At 39.8% G+C, this 19,566-nt stretch overlaps 2 protein-coding genes across 3 annotated transcripts; one reads left to right on the top strand and one right to left on the bottom strand.

Moving 5' to 3' along the window:
- The first annotated feature begins 96 nt into the window (after positions 1–96).
- Positions 97–13,034, top strand: tube1 (tubulin, epsilon 1). 2 transcript variants are annotated; one of them, XM_084953571.1, is made up of 12 exons: positions 97–264; positions 436–509; positions 2,953–3,005; positions 3,111–3,168; positions 3,888–4,003; positions 5,443–5,564; positions 6,638–6,825; positions 6,940–7,112; positions 7,613–7,753; positions 9,783–9,923; positions 10,612–10,786; positions 11,213–13,034. In XM_084953571.1, the coding sequence occupies exons 1-12, from the start codon at positions 240–242 to the stop codon at positions 11,369–11,371; spliced, it is 1,425 nt and encodes a 474-aa protein (XP_084809697.1). In that variant the 5' UTR covers positions 97–239; the 3' UTR covers positions 11,372–13,034. The 2 variants fall into 2 exon arrangements, with proteins under 2 accessions (XP_084809697.1, XP_084809696.1); XM_084953570.1 differs by lacking the exons at positions 97–264; positions 436–509 and adding an exon at positions 545–1,681.
- On the bottom strand, positions 11,808–18,646 carry ccn6 (cellular communication network factor 6). Its single transcript, XM_084953572.1, has 5 exons — positions 18,552–18,646; positions 16,301–16,580; positions 14,177–14,413; positions 12,203–12,396; positions 11,808–12,089 (listed from the first exon to the last, which is right to left on the bottom strand). Exons 1-5 carry the CDS (start codon positions 18,597–18,599, stop codon positions 11,808–11,810), a joined length of 1,041 nt encoding a protein of 346 aa, XP_084809698.1. The 5' UTR covers positions 18,600–18,646.
- Between the last annotated feature and the right edge of the window lie 920 nt (positions 18,647–19,566).

Below are 19,566 nucleotides of genomic sequence, written 5' to 3'. Positions count from 1 at the left end.
AAAAATGTCTTTATTGTTTGTTTTGTTAGTCATTTTGGGGGGGGGGGGTGTCAGTGGCTGAAACGTACATTCCGTTTCCATGGAAATGATGTCATCAATGCTCGACCAAACATAGCTAAGGCGCGAGGAAGAAGAGGTGTTCAAAAGTCTTGTGAAGATCTTATTGATGGATAACATAAACGGAACAGTCATTATGGATTAGTTCCGCACTTTCACAACGTGTATGGGGTGTTGTTGTCATGACACAGTCCGTTGTGGTCCAAGGTGAGTGAAACTCAGCGCGGTAAATGACAGGTAGGAGGCTAGCTTAGCCCCCAGGTCGGTGTTTATGTCAAGTAGTTCCGTTTTATGTGACGTAGCTGCATACCTTTAACAAATGAAATCTGTATTGCCACTAATTGTGTTTTTAAGTTAAACTGAAATTCCGTTCTACAGTTGGACAGTGCGGCAACCAGGTTGGCTGCAGGTTTTGGGATCTTGCTTTGCGAGAGCATGCCCATGTCAATAAAGTAAGTGCAATTACACACAGCACAGCACAACGAAGGTATCCGACGAATAATAATGAAGTCTGACTTGTTATGGCAGGAAAAGCACATGTTTGTCTTTCTAATGTTCTGGTGACCCAGACTATATAACCAAAAATCCGTAGACACAGCATCTCTGGGTGAAACACAGCCGCTTTTAACGGTTTTATAATTACACCTGTGCTTTTGAGCTGGATAAGACAATATGTTACAGAGCTCAGATCATCTCAAGCTGGTTTTTTGAACATGAAAAGGGGGTTACTGTACTCAAATGGCTACCAGAGCCACCATACCTCAATCCAGTAGAGCACCTTTGGGATCATGTCAAGGCATTGTAGTAAAAGTACAAAATAGCAAAATGTAATTCAAGTACAAGTAACTTTAGTTAGTGTAGGAAAACCTTTAAAGTTGAGCATATTTAATCAACTCAGAGGAGAAACTCATTCAAAAAGCTGGGAGCAACAAACACACCTTCAACTGTTAGCATTTCTTAGACTACAGCAAAAGTGTCATTTACCTCTGGCACATGCACCTCCATCAACCAAGGCAGGAAAACTGTCTGCTTTCCTCAGTCTGTGATGTTTGTCCATGTGTTAAGGGGGGGCTTGGAGGCTTTCCTTAATTTAATAAGGATTTGAGAGAGGTTGAAAAGGGCCAAATTGTGATGGCTAGACAACTGGGTGAGGTGTGGGTGCATGTGCATCACCTAGTGGGGGAACACGTAAGAAGATGAGCTGGTGGAGGCAGTGGGATGCTTTGTGCAATGTTCTGCTTGGAAACCTTGAGTCCTGCCATACATATGGATGTTACTTTAACATGTAGCACCTACCCAAGCATTGTTGCAGACCATGTACACCCTTTCATGGAAACAGTACTCCATGATGGTTGTGGCCTCTGTCAGCAGGATAATGCACCCTGTCACAAAGCAAAACTTCCGGAATGGTTTGAGAAGCACAACAATGACTTTGAGGCATTTTTTACCCCTCCAAATTCTCCAGATATCAATCTAGTCGATCATCTGTGGGATGTTCTGGACAAATAAGTCCAATCCACTGGAGGCCCCACCTCTTACAGGACTTAAAGGATCTGTTGCTAACATCTTGGTGCCGATACCACAGCACACCTTCAGGGGTCTAGTGGAGTCAATGCCTCGATGGGTAAGGTTTGTTTTGGCAGCAAAAATGGGACTGAGACAATATTAGGCAGGTGGTCATAATGTTATGTACATTTCTATTAGCATTATTCTAATTATTTTACACTGTATAAATTGGGACTCACCAGCTGTTAGTAGTGAACAGACCCAAACCAACTGTCTCCTCCCTGTCTCGCCAGCATTTTCTGTTATACTTGTCACTGCAGAGTGAAAGATTTTGTGTTTGCTTATCTTTAGTTGTTAACTTAGTCCACAGTAAGTGTTGATTATGTGCTTGAATGTATCTATGTTGAGGAATTATAATGTATAGTGGGGTATTTTTCTTTAATAATCAGTGTGGGTGTTATTTTTTTTCTCATCTTGGTGTAAATTTATAATTACCAGACTTTCCAGCCACATTGTCATGTCATTTTTAAATTGCATTCCAAACTGACTGTGACAAAAAAACAGCAGATAAGTGTCAAACACTCTTGTATAATACACATTGTAATTTTCTTGTCTGACTTGTGTGGTTGGGTTAAATCAATTCCAGCTCTGTTTGTCTGCTTTGTGCAGTCTGTTTGAGATGATGTGAGAGCTGTCAGTTGACGCCTCAGCAGACACGCCCTAAGTGATTCAGAGAATGCTTCTCTCTTTTTTTTTTTTTAATGATTAGGAAACCTCATTTTTCAGCGCTGTATTTCAGCTGGGTAGTTAATAACTCATTTCTTTAGTGTAACAGAGACTCAGAAGACATTTACCTCGGCTTTATCCAAGTTGTGATCATTTTGGTTTCCAGTTTAAACGTTAGCTGCCTTCTGTAGCTCATAAGCTTTAGGGATGTTGGTCTTAAGCACTAGAAACAATTTAATTTAATTTCCAAAAATGAAATCCTGATTTCACATGAATTTTATCATGGTAAAACTGAAAGTGTTCCAGTGATATGTGCAGTAATTCTCACGGTTTAGGTAAAATGCGTCAACTATGTAGAAACTACTGATTCACCATTTCACCAGATACCCAGGTAGATGCAGCTGGTATAAACAAAAACAAAACAAAATCAGGAAGAGTGCAAATACTTGTTCACAGCACTGTAGATTTAAGTGACCAAGAAAAACTTTCAGTAAATTTTTTAACATCTTATCTATGATAATCAGGGAAGTCATTATGTTTTCTCACTAAACTTTTGTTCTAAGGGATGTCTGTTTTCTGTGTGCCCTGTTTTGTCCTGTAAGAAACAGACATGACTCTCACAGCTCCTAAACTCTAACATCTTTTTTTTTCCTTCATCCTCAGAGGGGATTGTACGATGAAGCCCTCAGTAGCTTTTTCCGAAATGTGGATTCCAGGTATGTTAAACCTACTTTCCTCCAGTAGCTCATTCATGTATAAGTGTTCCAAATGTATTGCTTTTTTTTTTTTTTTTTTTTAAATCACTGACTGTCCTTTTCCAGGAAAAGTAACGGGGCTGCATTTGCTGTTGGTGGGAGAATCCAACACCTGAAGGCCAGGGTAAGTTCTAGAAGGACTCTCAAGTGCCTAATTTTCAGTTATTGTGTCAAAACTGGATAAAAATTAAGGAAATAAGAAGTTAGAACTTCAGAAATTTCAGAGTTGGTACTAATAAAAATAGAATTACATTATTTTCTACCACAGTTAAACAAAAAAAAAAGTTTGTTATGTTAGCCTATGCGTGCAAACATTTTAACATATGGAACATTCACAATAGCAGTGCAGGCATAGTCAAATGTCTTTTACATGCAAAGCATAAGGCTTTGAATGTTGCTAGTATGGACTGATACTGAAGGTAAATTCTTTGTGAACATCTCCTGGTCAACTGTATCAAATGCAAATTAATTCCATATCTGATTCTCTCAGTCATTGAGTTTGGCTGTAGCTTTTGCTGTGCCAGAGGTGCCACGTCTTTCTGTTTCCATTAAATAAGCCTTCTACTAGAAATGAGCAAAGGGCTGCCACATCTCAAATTTCACCCTTTGGGGTTAACTTTGGCCCAAAAAAAATGATAAACGGCTTTAACATGGATAATAATAAGCTTAAGACTGATTGATGATGCGTATTCTTTTCGCATTTTATTTTGGAGTCGAGCTTACTGAAAGGTTCAGCACTCATTGGGTGAATTATGAAATGACTGGGGTAAAAGGAATGTGCTCAGTATATGATAGCATTGAAATGTATGAGCGGGCCTCATTTTCACATATTTGAATCCACAGGCAGTCCTGGTGGACATGGAAGAGGGTGTGGTCAACCAGATCCTGCAGGGCCCGTTAAGAGAAGTGTTTGATAGCACGCAACTACTCACAGACGTGTCAGGTTCAGGCAACAACTGGTAAGAGACAGACAAGCCCCAGGATGCCACCAAGCTCACGTGGACTTTATCAACTGTTGCACACCATAATTTAAATCCTGCTGGAGTTGTGTTACAATTGCTCACGTGCTGTTACACTATATGCAGTTCTAGTGGTATTCAGGGAATAGTCTTTGAAGAGATTGCAAAGAAAGTATTTTTTGGTAATTGTCTGAAAGAATTAAAACATGTTTTCTTAATAATCCACTATATGTTGAATTTTGTATAATCTGAAAGAGGAACACGGGTGGCTTAACTGTTGTTTTTTCAGTTTTCACATTCTCAATTGTGCAGAGTATAATTTAGGGAAAAGATCAGCCTGATGTGAGTAGTTTCTCTGTATGGTTTCCCTGGTCTACCTACCTGAAATTGCATTATTGTGAAATACAACTATGTACTATCTTTTTATCTAGTGTGTGCTCCAATGTGGGACTTTACAGGACCTCTTACAATTTTTTTTCATATGTTAATGAGCCAATTGTCTATATTTTTCAAAAAGTATATATCTCTTGTAAAGTATTTAATATGAGGACTCTAAGATTTCACAGATTCACAGATTGGAAATGGTCAAGCAGAAGGCCCACAGTGATATCAGATGCTATGGAATGTTATGGGATGTTAACAGGAAGTCTACTTGACGCAGAGTTATATTAGCACACGCTTTTAATTTTTTCAAATAATCTTTATCTTCTGTAATTTTTTCTCAGCTGCCGGTGGCTTATTTTCTGTCTGCACAAAAAAGTGCAACTTGTTTACAGTGTAGCATTGCCTGTGAATGAACCACCAATGGATTATGTAGTCAATCCATGACGCCTGTGGTAAATCCTGTACTTGGCATGCCACAACAATTTGAGACTGTCCGTCTGATTCCCACAGTTTGTTGCTTAGAGGCAAGAAAGCCTTTACACTGCACAGCAATCTTTTTATTAGCCCACATAATTATACCCTATGTTTAAAATTCCTTATATTTAGTTTAATATTGTTTTTACCATGAATGACTTTTGCACTAAACTCTTTTATATGTCCTACAACACGTATAACGTAGGGAGAGTTGAACTTTGACTCTTTTATCTTGCATAGTTTGTCGTAATGAAAAAAACACAAGAGCAACATGGGATGCTCCAGGACATCCTGACAGCCCCTTCAGTTGCTTTTGTCTGTTACCTTTCCTTTCCATGAACACACTAGCTACTGACAACTTCCTAACACATCATGCATGCTGTGGGAGCAACGGGCAGTCTGTCATGTTGATCACTCAATATAATTGCTTAATCTGACATAGTGATCATCATAAAAGATGAAAGTAATATGAAATCTGTCCTGAGCATTAAAAATGATACTTATCATTAATGTTCAATTTTTGGCATTATCTTATGATTAGGGGGAAAAAACCAAGGTATCGTTTTGTGCTTGTCATTCAGGGCAGTTGGAAACATGACGTACGGCTCGGCCTACAGGGAGAAGATAGTGGATAAGCTCAGGAAGGCAGCAGAGCAATGTGACTGTCTGCAGTGCTTCTTTCTCATTCACTCTATGGGAGGAGGTAAGGCTCTGATTCAAGGGCATCCTTTCATTAATGCTTCACAGTCCAGTACTCCAAGCTTTACTTCAATTAATTCATGTTAGATTTGTAGTGACAAAAAAATGAATAAAGCCAATAAGAATACATTTGTGCATGATTTCATTTCACTTACTTAATTTTTGTATTTTTGTTGTCACGCACGTCACTTCTTTACTTTTAGATCTGTGTGAAGGCTGTAAAAGTAGTTAGCTGAAATAAAATAGAAACTAGAATTTAGAGAAAAAACTTATTGAAATAATATATTCAAATATTCATCCATCCATTTTCTTTGTCTGAGGAGTGTAATCCCCCTATAGTTGGAGCACACCTTCTGCTCCCCCTTCTTGAATATGGGAAACACCACTGCAGACTGCCAGTCCAGTGGCATTACCTCGATCTCCATGCAGAGGTGTGTTAAGTAGGCAGCCCTGCAACATGATGATTATGACATTCCTGAGCCTTCAGGAATTTTATCAACATCATCTAGTCCAAGGACTCTGCCACCGATAGTTGTTTAACTACCTCAGTGACCTTGTCCCCAGACTTGCCTCCTCTATAGAGAAGGCATGTCAGTGGGGTTAAGTGGGTCTTTAAAGTATTCCTTCCACTGTCTGACTATATACTCAGTTGAAGTCCGCAGCACTACACCCGCAGAGTAGAGCACTGCTTTCCTGACGATTTTCCAGAAACACTTCGAGACAGACCGAAAGTCTTTGTCCAAGGCTTCACTGGACTCCTCCCACAACCTAAGCTTTTGCTTCACCCACCGCCCAAGCTATATTCTGCTTGGCCTGCCACTACCAATCGGCTGCCTCTGAGATCCCACAGGCTAACCAAACCCGATAGGTCTCCTCCAGCTTGATCGGTCCTTTCATCTTCAGTGTCCACGATCTGACTCAGGGATTACCAGGGATTGCAGCTATACTGTTATACGTCAAAGTCTTCCCTTAATTTTTTAAGCAGTGTAGAAATAAGATTTAAATTGTCATGTCAGTAAATTAAGGATTTTTCTGTAGACAGCTGATAATTAATTAGTTACTGACTATGGAATTAAGGTACTGGCTCTGGCCTGGGAACCAGAGTGCTCAGCTTGCTGGAGGAGGAGTTCCCTGAGGTGTGTCGCGTTGTCACCTCCATCTATCCATCTGGGGAAGATGACGTAATCACCTCACCATACAACAGTGTCCTTGCCATGAACAAGCTCACAGAGCACGCTGATTGTGTCCTGCTAGTGGAAAACCAGGTTTGTGCATTCAGAAATGCCTCCCCTCTCTCCCTGCAAATGTCTGTGCAACGCACATAAAAAACTGTCAAACTGAATGTGATTTCTTCTTTTCCCTCATTTCTCCCCTTCCAGTCATTGGTTGACATTGTGAACAAGATTAAAGTTATGTCTCATGGTACAAAGCCCGGTTTAAATATCAAGAGAAACAGCGCAGTCACCTCTGGACAGGGAGGCCTCAGTGGGGCAGAAAAACCCTTTGATGCTATGAATAACATTGTGGCTAACCTGTTGCTCAATATTACCAGGTATAGTATTACTGTTTGCTCATAAAACATTAACACCCTTTTGACCATTTTTTCTAGTCCATAAGATTGCCATAATAAATGCATTAGTATCCATTCTCTTCATAATAACAGTCAGTAAAGCCAGTTTGGACTTTCATCTGCAGTCTCCTGTCTGTTTTAACTTTGGCCCTTTGAGTCAGCCAAAGTTAGAGCATAAGACACTAACCAGAGATGTCAAAGCATTTCAGGTGTTTATCGCGTGATGCTATCATTAACGCTTATCATTAAAAGCTTCTGTGACAGAGTCCTGCAAGGGCTTGAGAGTCAACCTGGAGATTTGGTACTGTCACACAAGTCAACTTAGGAAGTTATTTATGAATAAAAGTATTTTGATCGTTTGCACAGTATTGTGTATCAAGAAGATATTCTAGATTTGCTTCTTTTAGTTATGCCTAATTAGTGGAACTTAACGTTATTATGCAGTCAAATTGAGCATGTCATTATAACTTTTTTATTTGCAGCTCAGCCCGTTTTGAGGGCTCCCTCAACATGGATCTGAATGAGATTGCTATGAACCTGGTGCCCTTTCCTCGTTTACATTACCTGGTGCCCAGTCTCACACCCCTCTACACATTAGCAGATATTAATGTGCCCACGAGGAGGTAAGCCTTGTGCCCATCGGTGCAGTTATTTTTACCTGACAGTTGTTGTGTGTCCTACAGAGCTCCTCCTCACATGAACCCCTCCATTGATGACTTGACCATTTAGAAGTGGTTTCGGTTGGTTTACACCGTAACTTAAACTGTCATTTGTAACATGATGATGAAACAGCATCAGTCAAGCAGGACTGACTCACGATTTCCTACAGATGGGGTGGCTGATATGGTTAGTGGCATAATTTAGATTCAAATATTTTCCTGATATGAATCATGTGAAAGAGTATAGGCTGAAGCTTGCAGCTTACATAACTCCTGTCCCTGACACCATTCTAGACATAAGGAACACAACCACATCCTTAACATCTGGTTTAAACACAAAATCACTATGAAAACAGAAAGAAATGATTGACCGTTTGCCCCAAATTCAGCTACAGATGAACACTAAACATGACATTTTTAAATAGTTTCAGTGTGCTGCACATTTCAGTTTTGTCAGGACAATAGTTCCAAACTCCTGTAAAATATACACAATGACATCATTGGTTTTGTGTTTATCCTTCATTCATATCCACACCTTGTGCATATTCGGTGGTAATTGTCTATTATATTCTTTGTACTTAATTGAAATTATGTTATGGTCTACTAAATTTTTGAATTCAGGGTATTTAATTGAATAAATAATGGATTTTTTTTTTACTCATAGAGTTTGCAATATTATGCAAAGTCAAAAAATAGAATATATTTCAACATTTTTGTTTTCATAATTTCTATGCAATTTCCATTTCAGTGGTTTTATCCAAATAAGCCATACTTGTTCGGTCTTTTTTTTTTGTAATTGTACTGTCATGACCTTTAACATTTACCAGGTAACAGAGGCCTGTAGAATCTCAGTTGTAGCTCTTGGGTCTTTTGGATTTCCTCTGAGCATTGCATGGTGTGACCTTGGGAAGAATTGTGGGGGATTGTGGTGCTCTTTGCACACTCCTAAATGCTTCAGAGTGGCAAACTGCCCAAATGTCTGCTTTTACAGTGGTAGTGAAACTTGCTCATGATCAATTAATTATCTCCTGTAAAAGCTTTCTTTTTAAAATGATTCTATGAATGACCTGGTTAGTCTATGATTTTCAACCCAAAGTACAAACACCCCACAGGTTAGTGTCCAAGTGGTAGAGTGACAGATTAGCTTGTGATGCAGAAGTGGGGAAAACAGCTGGAAAATAGAGGCGTAGCTAAGAGTTGTGAATGGTTTAAATAATAATCCAGTACTTAATGATTAATAGTTGAGAAATTCTGCTGAATAGTATTAAAGTAAGATCCAGTTCAAATAGGTTTAACACTTTACATTCGACCTTGAGTTTGTATTAAATATAAAACTAGTATTTTTTAATGAACTCACCTGATCTGAATAACCAAGGTGCTAAAAACTCAGAACAGCACTTTTCTTCCTAGTTAAACAGAAGCGTAAGAGTTTAAAACACCACAAAGCCCCAGCTTTCTTTTTAATATGTGAAAAAGCGGCAAGTTCAATTTTAGCCTTCCAGACGTAGGATTTTAAAAAAAAAAATTTTTTTTAAAAAAAACACCAATCTGCCTACCTCCTCCCAGCAACAGCTGCCACAAAAGTGGCCTTGTGTGGGCCACAGAGACCTTCTCTCCTCCTATGAAGATGCTTATTGGTCAAAAAGAGTGGTGGTTTTACTGGATAACTCCCAGCAGTAAATATATGTGACTGTATGAATGCAGGGCATGGTGTTGCTTAAAAATATCTCGCCTGCTCTTTGGGACTTCCCTACATAAATAAAGGTGCAAACATTCTTCTATGCCAAACACTGCCATCTTGGTTCCCAGTCTTTTTGAACTTCTGATAAAAATCTTCAAGGCATGTTCAGTTAAAATCGGGTTCATTGAGGCTGGAAGAAAAAGCTATAAAAGGAATATTTAACATGATTTGATGCACATTCATTTCTTGTAAAGTTGATCAACTGATACAAGCATTTCTTTTCTTCTCCTGTCTTCCAACCGTGTGCTCTAGACTGGATCAGATGTTCAGCGATGCCTTCAGTAAAGACCACCAGCTAATACAAGCTGACCCAAAGCACAGCCTGTACCTGGCTTGTGCCCTCATGGTCAGGGGTAACGTGCAGGTTTCTGATGTCCGCAGGAACATCGAGAGGTCAGAGGAAAATCCTTTATTTCTGTATATAATTCTACACCAAAAGATGTAATGATTTCATGCAACCATCCCAACGTACCCAGTGATCCACACACTCACCTTTTCCCATAGTATACCCATTGAGCACTAGCAGTAAGTCATGATTACTGCATTCAGCCACAAGCTCTTACTATATTCTCCTCTAACCACTGCCCTCACAGAACTCCTTTTCAGTTGGCACACACATTTTGTACTGTGACTGTTGTGTTAAAATTGTTGGCAAAAGAGGTAGGAGGAGGAAGGAAGTACTAATATATATATATATATATATATATATATATATATATATATATACATATACATATACATATATACTTAATGTACAAACAGGACTAAGTATCTTAACTATAAGGATACTTGTAGATGTTGGTAGTCCTCTAATCTGCAGACAAGTGATTTTTTTTTTTTTTTTTTTACTGTTTCATTCCCAATTGTTTGATTGTTGTTAAAGCTAGTGAGGTAAATATGCTTGGTTTCTGGATTTAAAGTCATAGCTCCTAGCTAGGGAACTGTTCACATATTGATTTCAGGATAAAGTACAGTTTAAAGTACAGTAAACTGAGACTAAACAAAGTCTTTTGGTTGTCATGTGAAGCTCACATGTTAAACATTACATATACAGTTATTTTCCATTCTCTCCTGGCTTTAGACTGAGACCATCACTGCCCTTTGTCTCATGGAACCAGGAAGGCTGGAAGACGAGTCTGTGTTCAGTGCCTCCCGTGGGACACTCCCACTCCCTGTTAGCTCTGGCCAACAACACCTGCGTGAAGCCCACGTTCATGGAGCTCAGGGAACGCTTTACTAAGCTCTACAGGAAGAAGGTGCGTCTTAAGCTGTCTTTGTGAGGACATTCTTTAATAGTAATGCATTCCCAGATCTAATAACTTAAATTTTACTATTACAAACCTATAGTCTACTCTTAGCCTAAACCTAATTCTAGCTTAAACCCTAAACCTTTTAACCCATCTGTAAAATGTAGCTACAAAAGATAACTTGGCATATAGTCTTCCTGCACTGGTTTAAGTTTAGAGGCATACATAGATTTCAAAATGTGTATTTTCTTTTATTTAATTCAATATGTGGTGCAGGTATAGCCACAGAAAACAAAGCAGTTTGTCTTCAGGTGAAATGATATCTCAGGTTTATTCTTCAAGCTTATTGGCAAATGCATATCAGCCTCTAAATCTGACAAACACACCATCAGCCTGAGTCAGACTCAGTTTAATGTTTTGTTTTTTTCATTTTAGGCTCACTTACACCACTACCTGCATGTAGAAGGGATGGAGCAGAGCTTCTTCTCAGAGGCCATTGCCTCTCTCAACTCACTGATTGAAGAATATCATCATCTGGATGCCACCAAGGCCAGACTCACGCCTGATGCACCCAGACTCTCCATCGCCAGATGAAGGTCTGCTGTGCTGTGATTCTGGGAATCAAACTCACAGAACTGAAGCTTTTACATATCAACGTTATCTAATTCATGGCATGGTCAAAGTGTTCCAAACAGCACTTAAAGAGAATATCAGTTTAATCTACTCTAAAGCTTCTATTTGCTTTTCCAAGCTCCCTGATTGTTCTGTTATGAGGTAATGTTAAAGCTAGTACACTGGCCATATTCCTTGTTGTTAGTGCACATACCTGTCCTGAAGAGTGCTCCATAAAACCTTGTTTTGTTTTGTTTTTTAATGATCTGTTGTTCTTCTTTCTCAAAATTAGTTTTGTTTTTGTCCTTTTGGAGGTGCAAAACTGTTACTAAGGGAGAATTAAAGTGTATGTATGTTTCAGTCCTTAGTTTCTCACAGCGGGGCTCGCACCACTCTGCGTCTCTGACGTTTGGGGTCCTTAGAGTAAACGCAGGTCAGAAAACATGTCGCCGGGATCGTTGCACTTCCTCTGACACACACAGGACGTTATCCACTGCATCTTCCACTGTGTGTTGGAGCCTCCTTTGCAGGTGAAGTTGACCTTGATCATGCGTGACTTGTTGGGGACACAGCAGCGCTTGTCTGTACACACACCGCAGTATGTGGGCTTAAACTTCTTGTTGCTGGTACAGCCAGAGAGAGTCAACTTCTCTGCTTTCTTTGCCTGGAATTTGGGTCGGCACGTCTTTCCCTTTGGCACCTAGAAGTGGGAATAGCAATTGGTGTCTTTCTTTTTAAGAGTTTGAGAAAAAAAACTTTAAAAATTAAATGAAAATATTAAAGATTCAGACAGATTAAAGCTAAAGATGCCACCTTAACACTCCTGAGCACGCTTTTCTCACACGGTTGCAGCAGGCACAGGCGGCGGTCTTTCCTCATCTCACACTTGCTGTTATCGTTGTTGACACGTACAGAGATGCCCAGGCCGCAGGTCTTGGAGCAGGGACTCCAGTGGGTGGTCTGGATTAGGCAGTTCTTCTTCCAGGCTAAAGGAGGGTCCCTGTAACCTTTCAGTGTTACAGTTAAAGGGTACTGTGTCAAGCAAAGCACAGATCAGAATCATTCCAACAAGCTGCTGTGTCTCCATCAGAGATGGGCAGTAATGCATTAAAAGTAATGCATTTCTGTAATCTGATTACTTTTCAAGTAACAAGTAAGGGATTACTATTCCAAAAATGTAATTAGATTACTGTTACTATACCATAAGCATGCTGCATTACTGATTTTGTTTGTTAATGTCTCATGACAATAGTGGATAATATAGAGATATTATCCACTGTTGATCTGCGGCAGAGAGTACATCCATGCAGTGTTTAAGGCTTGGAATTACTGACATTACTTTGAGTTTGATTCTGTAAAAAGTGACATAAACATTAGTGTCCGCTGTGCACTCTACGTGGGAAGAAAACTTCTTTCTACAGTGAAAAATTAAACTTCTTGCTGTGTTTGTTTTGCATCTATTTGAAAGTGTGAGAGTAAACACAAAAATTATTTTATTTTAAATGCTGGAATATGCAGAACATAGGTTTAAATGTTAAACAAATTTCTTCAACTCAGAGAATGTTGCATATAATTTAATTTTTGCTTAATGCAATGTGTATAAAGTTAAAAGATTAAAACTAATAAAACAAGTTTGAAAAAGAGACTTTTTGATTTGATCAAATTTTATATGATGGATTATGCAGGAAAAAAATTAGAATTGGCTGAAAGGTCTATTGCATTATTACGTATGTATCATGTTTTTAAAAAGTAAATAATAAAGTAACTAATTACTTTTGAAAATAAGTAATCAGTAAAGTAACAGGATTACTTTGTGGAGAAGTAATTAGTAACAAATTACTATTTTCAAGTAACTTGACTAATACTGGTTGTGATTAGGTGCTATAGAACCTTATGGGAGCAGTCCCATTAATCGATTTTGAATTCATTATGATATGAAATTGCTGCTACAAAGAAAAGGACAAAAAAATTAAAAGATCTGCATAGAAATGTAACACAAAAGAATCTGAAACACTGTAAACATACCAGCTCACTATACAAACTCGGCTACATGTAAAAGAATGCCTATCTTTACATATTATTATTATTATTATTATTATTATTTTATTATTATTATTATTGTGGAGTCACCCTAAACATGTAGGGTGAGGACTCTGTGGAGAGCTAGAGCCCAGATTTTTGGCACCGGAGCCATCCACTAGCATCAACACTTCTCGAACCACAACCAGATCAGACCCACAAACACCAAAATAAAAGCTTCTGTTGTTATTAGATCACCCTCAGAACTTTCCCATCTCGTTAGTGCATTTTTGTGACTATAGCGTCATGCTCGTTTGCACCACTTAGTAAGCTTGTCGTGTCTTTTCTTGACATTTTTAATCAAAATCAAAATGTTTCAGCCAAATCTCCACAACAGGGACGATGAGTTTTTGCTGGGTGGGAAAGTGCTTTGTTTTTTCACAGTGGCAAATCACTGTATGTGACTCAGATAGATCATGTGATAGATCTGGTTCAGCTACATGCCACGCCAATTAAATAAGCTTTGCAGTACATCAAAGTGGCATTTTTATGGCTTTTAATAAAAACCAACTTGTTCCTCTTTCTTTTCCTCCTCTAACTGGAATCATATGTGTCAGACAGTTTAACCACAGGCAGTCACACCTCACACTGACAGTACTGAGTAATGAGGCTCCTCCTTCCCTTCCAGCTACCTAACTTGGACAGCAATTAGCATTCCAGGCCAGACAGCCTGGCCCTTCTCCATGAATTCATTCTCTAAACACACACCTGACATGTAGGTAGTGTCCTGCTGGTGCTTGTTTGGGCTCTGGCCACTGCGAAGGCCAGCTGGCGTGTTGCTGATCAGTGGTGCAGAGCTTAAGAGACCAGCAGGCTTCTGGATGAAAGCAGGGGTACAGCCGATGGCTCCAGCGATGCATGTACACTTGTAGAGGGGGCTGGACTGGAAGGATTCTCCATTCTCATAGTGGACCCCATTCAGGTCACAGCCTACCGCCATCATGTCTGAAGGAATGAGAAGAAACATGCTGGTGCAAATCTCAAACTCTGATTATGGTGGATCTTAAGACTGTAATGCAAATTAATATCTTTTTTGTTTGTTTGGGGGTTTTTTGTAAACCAAGAATTTTACTGTGCCTTTTTCCCCACAAGCATACAAAATATGAGATTTGAGTGCAAATTAGCTTTTTAAAAATGGCATACTCCTTTATGCTGGCATTGATTCCCAGCCTAGCACCCAATTTGCACATTTCGAATGATGACATGGAATGTAAAAACATGTTTTTGCAGGGATGGACACAGAAACCAGCAGTTTTTGACTCACGTAGGCGGAATTGTTGATTGGAGTTTAAGTTTCCCACTGAGGTTTGTAAAAGCCCCTTCAGGCTTCTTCACACTTGCATATTTTTTTTAAATTGCTTTCCCGTTGAACTGGTTTAGAGCGGCCTCCTCTGAAGCCACTGTGTGGCTTTATTCAAACACTAATAAAACTAATTTAAACATACAACTTTTATGGTCTTTCAAAATGTTGTTTGGCTCATGGTAGAGTAATTGTGATTTACACTGCTTTAAAATATGCCATTCACAATATATCCATAATTCTGTTACTGTTGCAACACACGTAACCCTGCGACAGCAGCCCCTGGGGCTGACTCCTCAAATATCCTCTTGACCCTGAATCCAAAAGTGAGGCGAGCCCCATAGACTGCTGTTTCAAACAAAAAAAAAAACAAAAACATGTTTATAAGTTGGTACAGAAAGGTGTTTTGGTCTCAGTAGCTAATATTTCCCTTCATAAATTTCCAATAACTAAACTTTTGAACTGTATTAAAGCTTAAAGTGAGAGGTGAGGTCAGTTTGATCATGATTATTATAGGCTGTTGTGTGCTATAGACCATTCTCTCAGGAAGTCAAATTCAATAAAATTCAAATATTTTATTGGTTTGTCAGCATTAATTAGCAGCTACGGTGCAACTATATTTATCAGCTGCATTAGTTAAAAATAATCCAGTCTGCACTTGTACGGTTATGGATGCAGCTTAGCATTAGCTTATAACTTAACCTGTGGTCTAAAAGTATATCCATCCATTACAGTTGCTCTGCAAAGAATGAAGATGGCCATGTCTAAGCTAAAGTCAAGGCTTCAAAATACTAAAACGCAAACCAGTGGGTGATGTTACTATAGCCATGTCCAACTTTTACAATGTTTGACCACCTGCCAACAGCCAGCATCACACTGCCATAGTTGTAGGAAGTAAAGCAGCATGTACCCCTGTAATCTGAGCTGGACTGGTAATCTGGCACAATGGCCCTATTCCCGGAGCGCCGATCTGAAAGGCTGCTGCACACTGGTCATACAAGCACTGACAGCAGCCCATTCATTCATATTTATTACAAATCTTTTCACGAGCTTGTAAAGGTTTATAATAATAATAATGGATTGCATTGCTGGGCTCGAACCAGCAACCTTCCGATTACAAGACGAACTACCAACTCTTGAGCCACGATCGCCCCACGATCGTTTAGTGGTGAAAAGGTGAAACTGAAAAGCCAAAAGAAAATCTGTGTCAAATTAATCAACACATTAGCTGTTGGCTCCGCGAACAGTAGTAGCCAGCAACAAGTTGTAACAGGCCTCACAGTCACAGGAGGCTGCTGCTGTGGGCACCAGCTGTGGAGAAGGGAGGAAGACACGAGGAAGATGAAACAAACGTGGTAAGATAATAGATGGAGGGACATAATAACGAAGGATCCGAGTAAAATGAGTGGCTGCTTTGACCATGAGTCACTGCTGCAGTGCAAGTAAGGAAGCCTGATTAAAACCTGTGTTGGGCCCCTTGACTCTTTATTGCAACCCTGCCTGCAATCAAGTAAAAGATCAGGTCCACTCACATGCACACACTCCAACCTCGTATCTTGGCTTGTCTGCGGAGAAGTCACAGTACATGCCCTTGTGTGGGTCGCACACGTCCCTCTCGTTGCACGGCTCTCCAATTTGTCGGGCGCAGCTCTTACAGCAGCCACACCCATCCAGGACAGAGCTGACACCAGGGGCACAGTAAGGTCTCTCCCGACACTTGCAGGGCCACTGGCAGAATTGGCGTCTCTCTGTCGTAGCCCGTCCACCCTGAGGAGCTTGCAGCTGCCCATTGTTCTGCGCCCTGCTGAAGCACTGAGGGGAAAACAGCCAGAAGGAGTCAAATTTTTGAATTGGCAGTACTATTTCTATTTTATTATTATGATGGAGATGATACGGGAAATGTACAGTAAAAAACGCCGCTCCTCAAGCCAGTAGCTTTTTTTTAAAATAAATTGACAGTTCAAATAATAAAATGTTTACATGTACCAGTAACATCTATCTGCTTCCTGTCTACATTCACACCCATCTTTCTGGACCCTCCTTGTCCAACCAGGTTTAGTTACTCTGGAAAATGTTAAAGTAGAACTCTTTAGTGTTCAGTGCAGACACTCTAATGGGAGACTAAAGGAACAAGATGCCTTTGCATTTTACTGTAGTGCTTTTTACCAGCCAAGGTCAATATTTTGTGTCAGATATTTTTTAGCCCAGCTTGAGGGAGATGAAAGTGAGGAGACAGATGATGCCTCAAAGGTGCTTTTAGTTTTTCCCCTGGACTGGAAAAATTATCTCATTGCCACAGGAGTAGCAACTCCATGATAGGCCCTGGGGCTTTTTTTTCCCTGGGGTCCCTTACTGCCACGTTGTACTAGAGCAAACATAAAATCTCACTCTGTCTTCCGTTCTCTCTCTTATACACACACACCACAGCAGGCCGGTCCACATGTTTGATTTGGCAGTTTTACGCTGGATAATAGTTATTTGAGTTATTTGAATATACTTGTTCTAAAAAGTACAAGTACATGCTTTCTAAATTTCTCTAAAGCTGCTAACAGGATATGACTTTATGGTGCAGTGAGTGCATGTACCCCTTATTTAGAGTGGTGCACATGTCTTTTGGTCAGTGCCACCATCTCCAAACCATATATCATAGCAGGTCTCCCTGCTGTCTTGTAACCCTTGCCTTTCTCTCTCACTGCTATCTTTAAGTGTTAAGTGTGTAACAAATCACACTTAACACCCGTCTCCACCCACCCCACTCCACCCTGCCGGTTTCTCTTCTTCATCTCTCTTGTGTCCATTGCTTTGGATGGTTGACTTCAGGTATTTAAACTCATCTATCTTTACTGTCTGTGTCTAAAAACCACGAGTAAAATACTAACTGCAGTGGCTGTACTCAGATCCATGTGTTAGCTTTAGCTAAAACACATTTAGCCACTTAATTTCTGATCATCTTTAATAATTATCAGAAAAGATTGAAATTTGTTCTCTCTCTCTCACACACACTTTCAGGTTTGAGGCTTAGACATGTCTAATACCCATCATACTTCTAGTTTAGCATTGTCATTGTAACTGTGCAGAGACAGTCTGGTTAAGGGGAACTCAGCTCCTCCCAGTCTTTCTTGCTTTGTATTTTTCACTGCTAAGTGCAAAACAAAACAAAACAAAAATTCAAAATAGAAACAAAAATCTATAAGAAACCTTTCAACAAAGCATGACAGCCAAAAAATTCAACATCTAACATAGTGACACACTGCACAGAGCTCAGAGCAGTGAGAGGCCAAAATGTCTTAGATATTTCAATATATTCCAGTCCTTGAATGTCCATGTTTACCTGATGGTATTTGCTGTGATGAAATCCAGCCATGGCACCACTTGTGCTCCAAATACCCCTGGTCTCTCAGAGCTTCCAAGGGTTACTGAGGGTTATGGCAAAAATCTGAAGCCTGTCTGCCAGGTTTGCTGAATGAGCTCATTTCATGGTGTGAAAATGAGTCCACGGGAGCTTGAACTGCAAAGGCTTCCCAATTTTGTCATCTTTTCTTACTTCACGCTTCTAAAATAAACCCTACACTAAAGCCAGTAAACTACTAAAGCCTACATACAAATAATACTATCAAACAGTCAAGTCTGAACTGGGGTGTTTGGTATTCACTTGCAGTCAGGTATCCCATACAGCTACGTGCTTTCCTCTGGATTTATATATAGCAGTTTCTGAGTGGCATCGAGTGTTGTCTTATCTGCAGTCTGAGGGAAAAAAAGGTGAAAGGGTAGTGCTCTTCTTACCTGTTGAGCAAAGATGAGCAGGAGGGAATGGCAGAGAAGCAGTAGCATCTCTCAAGTGGTCAAGGTTTGTGTGAGATCCAGGAGAGAGATGGGGTGACGAGGGAGCAGGAAGGTGGGATTGAGGGAGGGAGACTGGGTGCTGGAAGAGGGAGAGGATTGGAATGGGGTGGGGTGGGGAGAGATTGCGAGAGCTGACCTGACTGGGGAAGGCCACAAAGCACCCTTCTGTCCCTCCTCAAACACACCTTTCCCCCCATTTCACTGATCCAGAGGGGAAGTATTTGATGCTGGGTCGCTCCACAGCCTTCAGAACCTGCCTACTTCCATAGTCTTAGCCTTAGCCTTACTCACACCTGAATGAAAATACGGGTTAAATCTTTAAACCGTGTGTGTTATAAGCTACTATTGTACATAACATCTTAACAAACCTAATTTCATGATTAAAAGTCTTCTCAGTTGACACATTCACTCTGTGCTGTTTATTTAATGCGGTGCTGAAGCTGCATGCTTCACCTAATGTGGACTGACATCTATTTGAGTTCACATTCCATTATTATTTACACTGAGTATAAAGGCTCCTCTCATAGCTAGCTCTCCACCTACATTCTCGTAAAACCAGCAGTCCTTTGAGATTTCATATGGAAACACTGATAATACTCGTATTGCTGCTACTGCGTGCTGTACTACCATGAGTACTGCCAACAATGAGAGGCCAGAATGTCATCAGATGGTTATCAACTTTAAAAACTAGTCGCAATGTAACTATATATATTCTATAACTACAAGTAATAATAATAATAATAATAATAATAATAATAATAAACTTTATTTATAAAGCACACTTAAAAGCCAAGGGTATGCCAAGGTGCTTAACAAGTAAGATAGAGTATAGGAGGAGGATAATAGAAATAGGACCAAAGCAAGTATTAAGTATGCAAGCAGATAACTGTCACTGATACATAGGAAAGCAACAGGTACAGAGCAAACAAGAATTTAAATGAGCATAAAAGTGCAT

Source organism: Perissodus microlepis, chromosome 15, assembly GCF_051167445.1.
Source record: "Perissodus microlepis isolate ML-2025 ecotype Zambia chromosome 15, ASM5116744v1, whole genome shotgun sequence".
Taxonomy (NCBI): domain Eukaryota; kingdom Metazoa; phylum Chordata; class Actinopteri; order Cichliformes; family Cichlidae; genus Perissodus; species Perissodus microlepis.
This window is presented reverse-complemented; position numbering and strand designations above follow the sequence as displayed.